Source organism: Pomacea canaliculata, linkage group LG13 (genome assembly GCF_003073045.1).
Source record: "Pomacea canaliculata isolate SZHN2017 linkage group LG13, ASM307304v1, whole genome shotgun sequence".
NCBI classification, from domain to species: domain Eukaryota; kingdom Metazoa; phylum Mollusca; class Gastropoda; order Architaenioglossa; family Ampullariidae; genus Pomacea; species Pomacea canaliculata.
The window spans coordinates 23,177,539-23,192,767 of record NC_037602.1 but is presented as its reverse complement, the minus strand read 5'-3'; the positions used below and the strand labels follow the sequence as shown (position 1 = coordinate 23,192,767).

At 38.7% G+C, this 15,229-nt stretch overlaps 1 protein-coding gene across 1 annotated transcript; it reads right to left on the bottom strand.

The window, feature by feature from the left end:
* Nucleotides 1–2,137: 2,137 nt before the first annotated feature.
* On the bottom strand, nt 2,138–10,987 carry LOC112554497 (basigin-like). The gene is made up of 7 exons (XM_025222280.1): nt 9,897–10,987; nt 9,276–9,458; nt 6,946–7,011; nt 6,089–6,213; nt 4,832–4,997; nt 4,412–4,541; nt 2,138–4,306 (listed from the first exon to the last, which is right to left on the bottom strand). Exons 1-7 carry the CDS (start codon nt 9,952–9,954, stop codon nt 4,240–4,242), a joined length of 795 nt encoding a protein of 264 aa, XP_025078065.1. The 5' UTR covers nt 9,955–10,987; the 3' UTR covers nt 2,138–4,239.
* Between the last annotated feature and the right edge of the window lie 4,242 nt (nt 10,988–15,229).

Here is a 15,229-nt window from a genome sequence, read left to right as displayed (position 1 = left end):
AGCGGGTGGGGGATAAGCTCATTGACGTGACATGCTCACACATAGCCCTACATTCCTAGTCACACAGAAGGCTACCAGATGTACAACTGAAAAGCAGTTAATATTTTTAAGAATGTCTCATTTGGAAATTTTCACCCCAAATGCTGCATGAATCACTGGTAAACGCCAGGTATTTAAATTATGTGGACATTAAATAATTCATTGCTCTCTGCTGAGGTCATTAGAAAAAGTAGGAATCGGGGTAAAGGGGGCAGAGGGGGGGGAGCCGTCCCCTCAAAAATGAGGTGATAAGAATGTGAGATAAGCATCTTCCCACACAGTTGATATAGACGTATGACAGTTTGAACAACCTCTATCTGAACCATACTCTACAATCTTCTTAAGGCTCTCCTGGTCCTTAAGACTATCACAAAGGCAATCAAATCTCTTGACATCATCCTTTGATAGCACAATTCCAACAAAGATCCTCATAGTATCTAACTTTAGTATACTACAGCAAGATAACAGGACTCATCCTTCAGCCACCTGATACACGAAGACTAGTGGTGACTGACGACAGAGGCATTCGTCACTGTTGGTAGAACTGGTGTTAATCTATGCCAACCGTTCTTTGCACCAACCAGTTGGCACGGTAATGATTTTCCACGAACCAGACATCACCCCCCTTGAAGCCACGACGACACGAGCTTTGTCGAACGGAGAAAGGTCGATGCTCATGTTGCCCGGTCGATGTATGACTGCCAGGCAGTGACATGCCTCATCAATCATTGCTACATGCTCACCACACAAACTTGACTACGCTAACGTGTTTCTGTAAACAAACCCACCATCACTGTGGAGAATTCCTAAATGTCCCTTAGTAGCCGAGGCAATGTCGCAATTTGTACTACGCTGACAAAACTGAGTGCCAAGGTCTGCATACCCATAGGAGTTGGAAGACATTCAGAACAATCAGAGAGCTAATAAACAACATTTAACGCTGAGAGGTTTCCGAGTGCGAATGGGTCGTAAAACTCGTCTATGGTGCCACTGGCAACAACAGGTGTAAGACATTGCCAATATGCTTTTTACGCAAAATCACACAATTTTGGAGTTCTTTTCCAATCTTCGGGGTTCCTATAGGTAAAGAAATCAAAAAATTTTATGGATTAAAACTTTGGTTAGTATCACCTATTACCTCGGCTTGATTAAGGCTGGTGGTTGTTGTTTAGTGCTGTGTGAGCAGCAAAGGCAATATCACAGCGAGCTTCAATTAAACAAAGATGTAGAAAAATAGAACTCAGCTAAACATATCTTAACTATTAGTGGTGTCTTAATCTCTTCATCGTTAACTTTACGTATAAACTATATGTGTTAATCTCTTTTAAAACCAACTCAATATGCCTTAATCTCTTCATTAATTAATTTATTATGATTAACCCTCACTGGTATGTTCATTAACTTCGAAGCCAGCTGACATATGTTTCACATAGACGGATCATTTGACAAGAGAAGAGGGGATAAGATGAAAGCCCTTCATGTACCAAGGAGCTGTTTCTTCTGTATCTACGTTCTTCTCATTTTTCAGCTTCTAATGCAACACCACTGATCACCCCCTGTCACCCGTTACACCAGTTGTCACCAAGGTAACATCAGTTACTGTTGTCGACAAGACGCCGATCCCTTCAGGTGCCGTATCACGGACAGGTGAAATGGCCAGTGTGCCGCAGACAAAGGTGCTAAACTGCAGAGCGCCAATAGTTTGTTAGTACTCTCCTCGCCGTCGCCATGGATCAGGTGGATCGATAAGAAAACATGTCTGGCAAGGCGCTGGCCTCTGGGTGGCTGCTATTTCACCCCATAGAAAGTGGACGGGTATCTTTTCACTGCCGTTGACAATAGTACCCGACGCAGGAAGGCTAGAGACGGAGACAGGTTCAGCCTGCTCTTTCCCCCTACCCCACCCAACCCCGTCAGTTTTCCTCAGGACACCTAGCGGCCAAGTGACGCAAATAACTAAAAATATTTGCAATCTTCGATCGCTCATTTCAGCATAATAAGATTTCAAATTACAACAAATCAGCAACTAGATTCTCTCTCTCTCGCACACACGCACACTGAGAAAACTGGCATGAGTGATCTTCACAAACCCTACAAAGGTGCTTTTCATTCTTCTGTTTAATAGGTGATATTCATAAATAATAGGACTCTTGACTAGCAATAACTATTCCAATAAATTGAAGAGCTTCCATGTATAGGCTGAACTGTAGTCTTTAAGCAGAAGGACGGAATTTCCTATGTTGGCCTTTGCAGAGTAACCACTGGCCAACAATGTTGTTAAGCATGGCTGAAGCTTTCATGTTCATGATTCCAATGAAGTGTTCTTCACAAAACACAAATTTTACATAACATCACAACTATATCATTCAACCAGAAGCATGCCACATTTCAAGAATATCTACAGACTGGAAGTTTAACATAACTGAGAAATATCACTACAGAAAAAAGAGCACTTCTCAGAAGAAAAAAAAAAATTTAACATACGGCACCACCCTAATGATTATCATTTCAGCAAAGAATCAGCTCTAGAAGTCACCTAACCTTTTACCAACAAGTTACTATATAATTACAAACGTGTTACTATATAAGCTGAAAATCAGAGATTTTTTCACAGATAATGCCTCTAGTGTTTATAAAGAGAAAATAATTAAATGGATTATACTGATCTCAGCCTAGCACATTAACTGACTCTTTTACCAAAGCATTTTCTATAGTATGGTAATAATAAATGCAAAGAATATTTTTGTTGGTTGCATCTTGAGACAAATCTTTAACACTAAAGATTCCAGTATACACAATACAAACAAAAGAAAACAATAACACAGACATTATCCCTTTGACCCATGCATCAAAACTAGAAATGTTCAGTACATAAACAGTTTCATCAATTATACCCTGAATATCATGCAAACACAAAGAAAACCTCACACTAACAAGTCACACTATAGGATGAGCATCTTAAAACATTTTTTATAGGTCTCACATATCGAAAGTGTAAAGAAATATATGTTAAAAAGGGAGAAAAAAGACAAAATGTTCACTTGAGTAAAGATGAAGTAAAATGGGAAGGAAGCTAAATGAAATAAGACATTAATATGCTTCAAAACTTCACCATATTAAAACTTCAAAACCTTAGCATACTAAAACTGTAAACAACAGGGAAAAAAGATACAAACACAAAATTCTCTCATAATTATGTTTTGTAAACATCACAGTAAAATTCTTCACAGATTCAAAATTGGATAATTTCACATACGTAATAAGTAATACAAGGCAGCAGTTTTCTAAAAATAGGAGATCATTTTTTAACTTTTTAACTTTTTAAACATCTATCCAAAGTAAAATAAAAACAATACAATAAAATATAATATTTTAAATATGTATACATTATATCTACATTTATGTACATAGGAATACCAAAAGTATAAATTCTATACAACCGATAGTCACAATTAATTGGATGAAATACATAGAGTTAACTTTCAATTTATACAAGGGATTCTTGTAGAATGAACATTCCAAAAAAAGTCTGTAAATGTTAAAATCCTTTTCTAGTAAGAAAACAAATAGGTAGTTTATGATTACCTGATTTACTTCCCATTAATATACAACAATGGAAATGGACAGAAAATAAACAAAGAAAGTAAACAAAATTCTTAAAGTCTAGAATAATCTTTTCTTAATTCAGCTTCATCTTATGCTGGGGGCTAATAAATTATCATTGCTTGTGATAACAGTCTTCAAAAAATGCCATCCCATCTTCCACAAGCATGGCAATGTGAAAAAAACTAATACGACAATTACTTAAATACCCATTCTAGTCCATTTTTAACATCAAAGTCACAAAACTATTTGAGTTAACCTTGGCTTGTATTACAAGCGTTATATGAAATGACATGAAACATCAAACAAGCATAATCTTAAAAATCACCAAATCTGCAATCTAAAGTACTTTAGAACCAAGTACAGAGCACTAACATAAAGTGGCCACTGTTCACCTCTCTCGCTCATGTACACACACACACTCCTTATCTCCCACAATCATTTCAGATATAAGCAAGTACAAATCACATGATGTGCCAAGGTATGACTGAAGGCTAAGGAAAAGAAATGAAAAGTTTTTGTGAAAAAAAAAATGTTAGTTTCATTAATTACAAAGACTGGAATATATTTGAGAGCACTTCTTCAATATGCCACACCTTAAGACTTTGGATTATTTGCATTTCCACGATGGCGTACTCCTTTTGATTTCTTCTCTTTAGTGGTACTGTAAATAATAGAACAAACAAAATAATTACCTTAAAAGTACTTGTTGGCAGAAGTCTTCACAACACAAAGGACAGAGTGATAGCTGCATGAAAATTTAACTGACCTCTCTTTGCTGTCATCCTCTTCAGTGTTGGAGATCCTGTTGCCTTTCTTTTCAAAGACAAAGATGATGACAGACAAGACAACCACTTCAACCACGATGCCAAGGAGAGGCCAGAGAGGCGCCAGTTTGTCTGAGAAAAAAAGGACAATTGGCCATCTGATCTGTGCATCTAGCCTTATTCTTTTTTATTTTAATGTGTCTGTAAATATTGTTTGGGACTTTGTATTAACAATACTCCTGAATGAATCTACCTTTGTCCTTTAATTCTACTGATTAAAAAAGATTGTGGGTATGTAAATAAGCTATACTTAGATATATCTCTCTTCTGCAGGTACATTCTTTCCTTGTGTATCTCAGTTCTGGTAGTTCTGCTTCACTTTCTTCAGGTTCAAAATCAGGATGAGTAATCCAGAAACCTACCTTTAACACGGATAATGATGGTCTCTGAGCTTGAGATATTGTATCTGCTGCTTGAAGCCTGGCAAGTGTAAACCCCAGCATCACCAAAATCAACAGATTTGATTGCCAGACTGGCATTGGGAAATCCACTGAACTCAGACAATTGGTACCTTGAATCCAAATGAAGCTAGACAAGACATAAAACTGTCAGTAGGCATAGGCATAATGAATTAATTTGTTAATGTGTAACAAAAAATGTTGTTTATTCACTGGTCTGCATCTAAGAACGATCTCCATTTGAAAAATCTTAACACATTCAACACAATGCACAATTTCTGTAGGATCCACATACCGCTCACTGGTATCAGCTTGCAAGCATAAACAAAACTAATGACATGAGCATCAAAGGCACTGCTGAGACAAGGCTCTAGACATTTGATACTGTGTTTTAAAATTTGATGATTTTAGACAAATCCCAGCGCTTATAGAAGTACATCAGTTAGCTGAATGTGGGTGAGATATGTATAATTAGACCATGATTTCTCACTCTTTACTATTTTCAGCATGATGACTATAAGTGCAATTAGTTACCAACTATCAGCAAATCATTACAGATCACATCTTTTCTCCAAATCATAGTATTCCTTAGTGGGAATCATACTCTGTTCATCTGAGACTGTCTAATTTATTTGACGCTATATGATGTAAGCAATCAACCTGTAGCTGTATTGACATGGTTCTCTTAAAAATATGTTATTCCATTCTGTTTTTTCTAGCATGTCTGACATCACTCTTTCATCATCCTGGTCCCTTTACAAAGCATAAAACTTCTATCTCCAGCCTCAATTACATAAATTCTTTAGAAGTTTTCTTTGCTATTCCTTTTGGGTTTTTTCTGAGCAACTTTTACTAAATTCATATACAGAAAGAAGAAAGTCTTCAAATCAAGAGCTCTGAATTTATTTTTGTTTAAGGATTTGATCTAGCAACTGACTAATACAGTTAATTTATTAATAATGTTCATATGAGGAGACTTGTAAAGTGCATTAATCACATGAAAGCAATTCAAGGCAGTTTTATTATTTTATTATGGTCTGAGTTGTGCTCATTAAACACTACATTCCACTGTCTGTTGGAAGTTTATTGCATGCTACACTTGGTCCTTTAGCATTATTGGTAAGTGTTACCTTGGTAATTAACAAGTAATGAACTAATATTAACTAACACTATTGTTTTAAACCCTGTAATAGGTAACATACTACAGCAAGATTACCGAACCTCAATGCCATCCTTGAGCCATGTGATAGATGGCAGAGGATAACCCAACACTCTGCATGTGATGTTTAGCATGTCACCCTGCTCCAGATTCATGGAGGTCTCAAAAGGCACTACTTTTGCCGCTGCTGAAAATCCACACATTAAAACACAAGAAGCTTTAATTTTATGATCTATGAACACAAAAGCAAATATTTCTCTACCATTTCAAATCAACTTATTCAAAATATTTCAGAAATTGTTAGTTTCTATAATTGATGGAATCAACATGATTCTGCTGCTAACACATTTCATAGATTTTGCTTTTTTTTTTTTAATTGTTCCACTAAACAACAAACAGGATTTTGAATATTTCTTCATTTGCAGAGAAGCCATTGTGTCTAAAAATTCCTATAAACATGTATAAACATGCTGGTGTGACCCTGTGAATTGGAGGTACATTAGATTGAAATTATAAATACTTAATGGATTTAAGAATTATGCATGTGAGAAAAAATGCATTATGAGACCTATCCGTTTGTACAGCCATGAAAACATATTGATGTAAGTTCATGTAACTTTACATAATTTAAGTAAATAGGTAGACATTAGTATATGCTAATATATCCAAGTATATTCACAAAGGCAAACCTATATGAAAGCATCAACACATTTTTTAACTTTTAATGTGGAAAAATATGCAAAGGATTCTCCTAAAACAGACTACTGAAGCTCTTCAGCTTCATTTTATTGATTTGAAGACAGCAGAAAACTTGAGGCCTGGAAGCTTTTGAAAGCAACAACAACAACAAAAAAGAAGTCAGTCACTTGAGAGTTACATTTCCTAAAAACATCAGCATAAATACGTAATTACCACTCACCATAAATTGTTGCAGTTTTATTTCCACAGTCACACTGGCACGTGTAAACTCCTGCAATGTCTCGTACTGAAAGCAAAAATAATAGTGGCAGTGATCACAAAACTTAGTACACCAGTATAGATTTCATAAAATTACTTGGAGGCCAAACAATGTTTCACATAAAAAGATGTGTCAGGGCTTCTGCTAAGGCTAAATTCTTTGGGGTCCCAGGGACCCCTTCTTCAGATTTTTAAGGGGTCCCTGTTCTTCGCCCAAATTTGAATGGGACCCCATTGACGAAAATTGAAGGGGTCCTCCGAACTTTTAATGCGTACTGTACGCAATTTTTTGCGTAAGCAGAAGCCCTGTGTCTTTGTCCACTTAAAGGCACCACAAAAAAAGGACATCTTAGTGCAGTATAACTAAAACTCAAGCTAAAAAATGATATCATATAATGTTTTACTCTCTTCCATGTAACAAAAAAATGAATGAAGGTTCCACGGTTTAGTGACCACAGGATCAGACAACTGTAAGTGGGTCACAGGGCACAGAATGTGAAATCTGGAATGGAACCTTTTCTGCTGCCTTTTTGCCTTCCCTGATAAGTTAGATACCAACTGCTGATAAGTGAATATAGCATTCCAGTTAGTGACCAAAATAAATTCCAAGCTTTGAAGTTCAGTCCATAAGGCATCTGACTACAGATTCACTTGAGTACTGAACATCACTATATTACAGGAGCATAAATTTCCAAATGGAAGCAAATAAAAATGTTCAGTTCACAACATGTCAATTATTTATACATTAACATTATTTTATTTATACCTTTCAACATTATAAACAAGTAACCAATCCTAAATCAAACACCATATACAACTTAAAGATGTATACAACATTAACATGCATACAAAAGTACAGACACTGGGAACAGCATACACTCTCTCTCTCTCAATCAATCACTTGCACACACTTTAATGTATTCATGTGCACACACACACACCAGCCCCCAAAAATTGTGCTATAAGAAAAAAATTAACTTTCAAAATTAATTACAATTTAAAAAAAAAAAACAAGACCAAGGCCCAAGAAATACAGGCTTTCACAACAACCTTTGCATCACCCAGAAAGATAAGGCAGTTTACACAGAAAAATGCTACGCTAGGTTTTGTGGTAATTTCTGCTGCCAGACTCTAAATGGGAGAAGAGATGGAGGAAGTTGACAGTTTCACCTATCTTGGGTCCAAAATGTCAAACACCAGGGATGCGGAGGTGGAGATTCAAGCCCGACTGGTCAAAGCCAGCCAGACCTTGGCCTCACTCAGGAGCACATGGAAGGCAAAAAACATCAGTCAGAAGATCAAACTGAGAATCTTCAAGTCAAATGTGATCAGCACCCTCCTTTACACATCAGAATCATGGAAAATGACCAAAACCATCAGTAACAGGCTTGACGTCTTCCAAAACAGATGCCTCAGGCGCATACTTAACATCTTTTGGCCAAATACCATCCCCAACGAAGAACTCCACCAAAGAACTGAAGCCGAGCCCATCACCACGCAGGTTCAAAAAGGCGTTGGCGATGGATTGGACATGTGCTCCGCCTGCAGACAGGAGACCTCTCCAGAGTCGCCCTACGATGGACTCCAGACAGCCGAAGAAAATGAGGCTGCCCAAAGGAAACTTGGAGAAGAACAGCAGAAAGGGAGTTGAAAGGAAAGGGCTGGACATGGGGTCACCTAGAGCAGGTTTCAGCCAATCGACATTGGTGGCGGACTCTGGTTGAGGCCTTATGTGCAACCTGATGCACGAAGAGGATTAGATCGATAGATAGATTCTAAATGCCATGTCAGTAAAACTGTCAGAAATTTGCATCTGCCATGCAAAAATAATAAAATCTTGTATGCTTTCTTGTGATATCAGTTTTCTGAGGTGACTTTCTAATCGTTCCACTTATAACTGTCTGAACCCTAGAGAAGAGCCAGATGCTACTCTCAACTGCAAGTTAAAAAAATTACTCTGTATCCATTAGAAGATTTCCCTTTTACCAAAATATACTATATGCAGGATGACATTTGCAACAGACTTTTATCTGGATCACAATTTTATGTATATCATAGATATTATCAAGCAGGTTCTTTTAGTAACCAAGTGCAAAGAGAACAAGAAAACAGACAATATAAAAATTCAAAAGATTATAAGGACTCTTTATGTATGGGTGGGGGAGAAGAGAATTTAACCTGTAGGATGTTAGAAAGTGTGTTTGGAACATATCTTTGTGAGCGCAGACCATTTATTACTATCAGCAGCAGCCCAGCTGCTCTTACACTAAAAAGAAAGAATACCATACCTACTTGCATTTTTTATTTGAAGTGATCCATTCGCAAGCGTTTCAAACTCTACACCATCATAGTTTAACTTTATAACACTTATACTGTCCTTCCACCAAGTTGCATTAGTTCCATTAGTTCCATCAGTTCCATTGCAGTTGAGAAGCAAAGTCTCCTTGTACATAAACTCAACATCTTGTATGGTAACTGAAAGCAGAACAAATTAAGGATATAAATAAGCTATACAGCCTTTATAATTATTCTGTATTTTAAAAAATCTGTGTATAAATCCATTTGTGGACAAGCAGATTTTAATGTATCAGATTTCTCATTTTAAAACTTCTAAATATGCCAATGTTAATTAAATAATTTCAGATGGGCTAAAAGGTAATTCTGTCGTTATAAGTCAGCTTTTCCACCACATTTAAGTTGCTGTCTTCACAACTCAAGATCACTTCCTTTAATCTCTTGCACTGCTCTCCCTCCCTAATGCCTTGAAATGTTTGCTAGATGGCAAAAGCACAAAATTAATACAGTACGTGAAATGTGTGGTGTATATGGGCAAGTCCTTGTCAACCAAAGATCAAAATGAAGTTGATGAAGTCTGCTATACTCTCTGTATAAGAAATATAGAAATATCCTTACCTGCAGCCAGTAAAAGCAGCAGTTGTGCACAAATCTGAAGCTTATCTTTCTGGTCCATTCCGTGTAATTTTTATTTGCAGTCTGAAGACTCAAGAAGTTACTCAAATGTCTGAGTGGCCGTAGGAAATAGACGCCCAATATTAAAATGCCTCAGTTAGCGTTCCTGCTCCCCTAAGTTACTTCACTGATACGAGAACAGCTGGTCGTCTGGGTGTTCTGTAATTTGTTGGGCAGTATGGCAGTTTCCGTTTATCAATTATACTGCCTGGCTTCAGCCATTCACCTATAACGGCCCTAGCTGAGGTTGTCTACTGACAGAAGGCCCTTTCATTGATGTCGAACCTGCGATCATGTTGAATAATGCTTTGTGCAGGACAAATACGGCTACAGAAAAGTATTTACGATGTCCATTCGAGCGTAACGCCGTAATTTCCCACAGCTGTCCGTACTGCTACAATAGCCTGCCAGCGGCGCTTCCCAGCAACCTGGGCGAGATGACACTGAATGCTGTGAGGTGACCACCGCGTGTGCGTTCCTTTTGTTGGCCTGCGAATAGCTCTTGTCCCACACAAAATGTATGTCTCATGCCAAGACCATAAAACAGCTTTGCGTTCGACGCCTTTACAGTGCGAGTCTGGCACCGTTGGTTCCCGGATGCCGTCGAGTTGGTCCGTCAGCGTACACTAAACCTGTCGTCTGCGCCGCCCCGCGCTGTGCATGGTTGTCTCGCCGTCACCAGCCTCTCGCCTTCTCGGTTCTATCATCGATTCCCGCTGTCCAATGAAGGCTCGCGTTCTGTGCTTGCGTTGCTTAGCAACGATCTGTGTCTTGGTAATACGGATTAACCAAAAAAAAAAAAAGATGGCTGGCTGCGTCAGGTCTAGTTAGGATGTTCAGTTAAATTGTAATTGCTGGTCCGTCCTCTACTTTGGAGGTGGGGGTAGGGGGCAGGGGATGAGGTAGGGTGTCGTTGTATATCTGCTATAATCATTGGCGAAATTATCATGCTAGGTAAATGAAACAATTGACATTATTGACCTGTTTTCCACGTATCACGTGATATGCAAATAAAGGTCAAAATCCTTCTGGAGGACAGCCTCCGCGCTCATGATGTTTACAGCTGAGGTTCTGATCGGTTATTTTTAATAGTAAGTCTTAATCTATATGTACTATACTGAAAGTCAGTAAGTAAATCGGAATAACAGCAGAAACATCTTCGGTTAACAAAAATAAAATACAGTTATAGTATCCCAGCTGTATTAGCAAAACATTTTATATATCCATTAAACCATGGACGTAAATATAGGATCTACGTTCATAATTAAACTTTAATTTTAATAAAAGTGATGTAAGTGTTGTCTTGAGTTAAACAGACAACAGCTGATCCACTGCATGTCCACTCGTCGTCCGCTACAGTCACCTGATTTTACAAGAATAGTAAATTAAATACAGTGGGAGTTAGGTAAGCGCTCACTTTAATTGTCGCTTAATTCAGTGTCCACGCATAAATACCCAATAAAAGTAATTATTGTGATAATAGCGGCAGTACCGAAGTCGCCTTTCAGTGACTGCGACCACGAAGTTAATTACTCCGATGGGAGGTGAGCTGTCCGTCACACGGTTTGATGACGTCACACGAACTGTTTAATAATAATGTCCTCAGCGCCAGTGAACTTGAGGTCGTCTGCCTTTGCTGGTCGATTGCAGGGTCTAGAGCAGGGGTGGGTAAAGTACAGCCCGCGGACGTCTCTAGATCAGTCCGTCTGCCAAACTGTGAAGTGCACTTGTTTCCATTTCATTCAACAGCTTACGTTAATTTGATTGAAATTTAATTTATCAAGTTCAACAGCGTTCGAAATCGGCAGTCCGCACCATTCTAAGACAGACGAAGTAGAAAAAATAACAAATAACACTGCTGCCATGTCTGATGTAAATCAGGGGCGGCTGCCTTCAAAGGAAAGGCTGGTTTTAAAGTTCTGTTGTAAGCGAATTAAAAAAGCTTCACTTTACACAATAAATTCGGTAAGTGAACGCCATTACGTACTCATTTGCTATTCCATTCCATTATCACTAGGTTTGTTGGGTACTCACCTGGCCTGGGTTTTTACCATTTTACCATCCCGCCACACAACAGAATTTTGAGACCAGCCCGCAAACAGAGAACTGTGCCCACCCTTATTCTAGAGTGAGCTGCGTGAAATCGTTTGTAGCTCGTCTTCTAGGAACGAAAGCGCCGGTGAGACCCATTTTCCTTAAAAAATGTAAAGACACATTTGTGGCTGGAGAAAATGTTAATCGCCAACTCAACCCCGAAAGGTCTCAGCTGTCTTACTCGAATGAAAGCGATAGCAATGGCCAGGCTTCATAGAACATTGACAAGATTTTCTCCATGCGACGTCTCTTTGAAAGCTGAATCTGCGCAGAAAGATATAATAAACGTATATAATAAACATAAGTACAGAAAATGCTTCTTTTTAAAACAACTGAAGCCTCTTAATTAGCTTGAGTCTAAACAGGCCTTTGTGTTTGGTGTCAAAGAGAGAGACGTACATATAAACAGTTTTTCTAGGAGAACTAATGCATGATAATTGTGGGTTTATGTTTACAGAAATAATGTCTCATCCAGTTATGATTATTACGATTCTAATTACGGATAAGTAGAGTATCGAGAGGACGGAGATAGGCGCCTCAATCCCTCTACCTCAACTCCATCCGGGGGTCGCAATGGAGGCCCCCTGCCTTAAAAAAGAAAAAAAAAAAACTTCTGTCTTTTGAATTAGTGATCGCGTAATGTAGAAGATTTTTCTTCCTTAATAGCTGACTACTCTCGTGTCATCCCTTTGAGAACTAATGGTCACCAGAGGAACATTTTGCTTGCAGCTAATGCCAAAAACCACCTGTGTACCATTGTTGCTGAAAGACTGTGAAATTCTACACTTATTTAACCAGATTGGTAGGAGTCTGTTCAGGGATGAATACATGAGCATGTATCATGCATGATGAAGAACTTCACGCAATAAAAACTCAGCCAAGTATTTAAATACTGAAGATGAAGAAAGAACCTGACAAAGATGGAGTCATAATCTTTGTGATTTACGAATGATTTGCAGAACAAAACTACTTGCCCTCTACAATCATAACAGGAAAGAACCCCAAAGAGTGGGAAGACGCTGTGGTGATCCCAGTCCTGAAGAATGGAAGTGACGAGGAACAAGACCAACTACAGAGCTATCAGCCCTGTCTTAGAAAGACAGTGGTCAACACCAGGCTCCAATAAGATATGAATTTCATGAACTCATACACTAGAGCCAAACTGGATTAAAGAAGTAAAAAAGATCAGACCGTCTACCTCGTACAAGAGAATGGGAACACCTTACCGGAGAAGAAAAGTCTTGGCAGCTTTGTCGACATATGAAAAGCACCCAACAAAGGATTGCCAACAATAGGATTTGTGGAACTGTTTTTGTGAAGAAGGATCCACTAAGTTCTGTCCAAGAGAACAGCTTAAGAGTCAAACTGAAGGGAAAGACCTATCCGATTGGTCACACTATCACGTTCAACAGATTCCTTTCATATAGGACGTTCTACAAGGTTAAGTAATTTCACATAATATTTTCCTTGTATTTATTAATGGGACATTCCAACACGAAGCTACAGAACATTTATGTAGCTGACCTCAATGCCAACACGGAACAGTGGCAGCACCTAAGCAGGAAGTCCTCAACAAAGTCAGCAAGAGGAGTGATGAGTAGAAGTCAATGCCAAAAAGACAGTTGTCACCGGTTCTCCTATTTTAGTCTCGGAGAGCCTAAATAATGAATGTGACTAAACAGGAAGACTTGTCTACACCAGCCTCGTTTTAGTAGTTAACTGGAAAAAAATCGTTTGCAAGCAGCCCAGTAATACAAGTTCGTAGTCAGAGTAACCGCTACGTTAAGTTTATGATACCTGTAAAGTACACTGATTCCATGAAAACAGTTGCTGTGATGTATTCCAGAGGTGTCTCTAAGAGGTGAGTTATAAATAGCTGCTTGAAACCAATTAAAGAGGCAGTCTGGCGGAGCTACAAAGGGAGGGTGTTATACGCAGGGGACCAGCATAAAGGCTCGATGGTCACCAGAGTCTAGTGCAGGCAATGTGGAGTTGGAGTGCATCAGTCGCTGAACAAAGAGGGCATGATGAAGCCTTTAATGGTGGGGAAAAGCGCTATATAAATAAACATATTATTATTAAGTAGGCGTGACCATTACCTTGACTACGTGAAAACAAGTCGGCACAACTGCCATCTTGACTGTGACAAACGGTACGGAGACGCGGGGTCCATATCAACTCCCACTGGTCCACTACAGCGGTAAATAATAAGTGGAGAGGAGAGTAGCAGAGTATTGAGTATACATCCTGGCGTTGTCTCCGTATCGTGTTTTTAAATGCATTATAACACTTTCCACTTTTTTTTAACCCAGATAATTGTTAATAAGGGAACATCATGCATGACTTGCTACTTCATGTGTTAAGTGCAGGATATCCCACTTAATCCCAGTTGCTTTGATCTCCTTTTCCCTCTTTATTTCTCTCCCACGTTTGAGACTCCGCCACACCACATCTGGTTGTTCTCTCGCCCCGCCTCAGTTACAGGACGCCATCGATTCGGGCTTTTGCGCGTTGGCGTTGCTAAGGAAGCCCTTGCTCTGTGGTCGCACTGCGCGATACAGTCGCTGGTAGACCCCGACATACACGATGTGATTATAAATAACAGATCGATTTCCATCACCATAATAATAGGAAATGTTTAATCACGTCTGAAGCACACACACACACATATAAATTAAAGGTATAACAAATCTTTCAAAACGTTGTCTGTATAGCTGCATTGTGTTCTTTTGTGGAAAGAAAGGATACTTGGTTATCAAATGCAGAAGAGTCCACTAAAAAGAAAGTGCGATTGAACTGGTCAGTGACCTGCCGGACTGCAGCTAATAATATCTGTATTCGAGTCGTTGGAGCTATTTTGTCGCAAGAACCACGAGCTAAACTCAAAGACGCTGGTATAGGACTACTCTCAGTCTCAGAGAATGCAACACCTCCTTCATACTTTTCCTCTGGCATGAAGTCGCTGGGATAAATAAACAAACATTGGCAAAATGCAACAGCATACTCAATGAAGATAGAGAAAGCGGTGAGAATAAAATAAACACCACAGTTTCAAGTCAGCGCTTCACATTTTTTAAACAATAAAACCGGACACTGGTCTCAGCTGTAATATTCGACTAACGCTTTCATTTGTAAAACTAAGCTTTTTGACTTGTTTGTTTTTTTTTTTTAAAATTCAGACC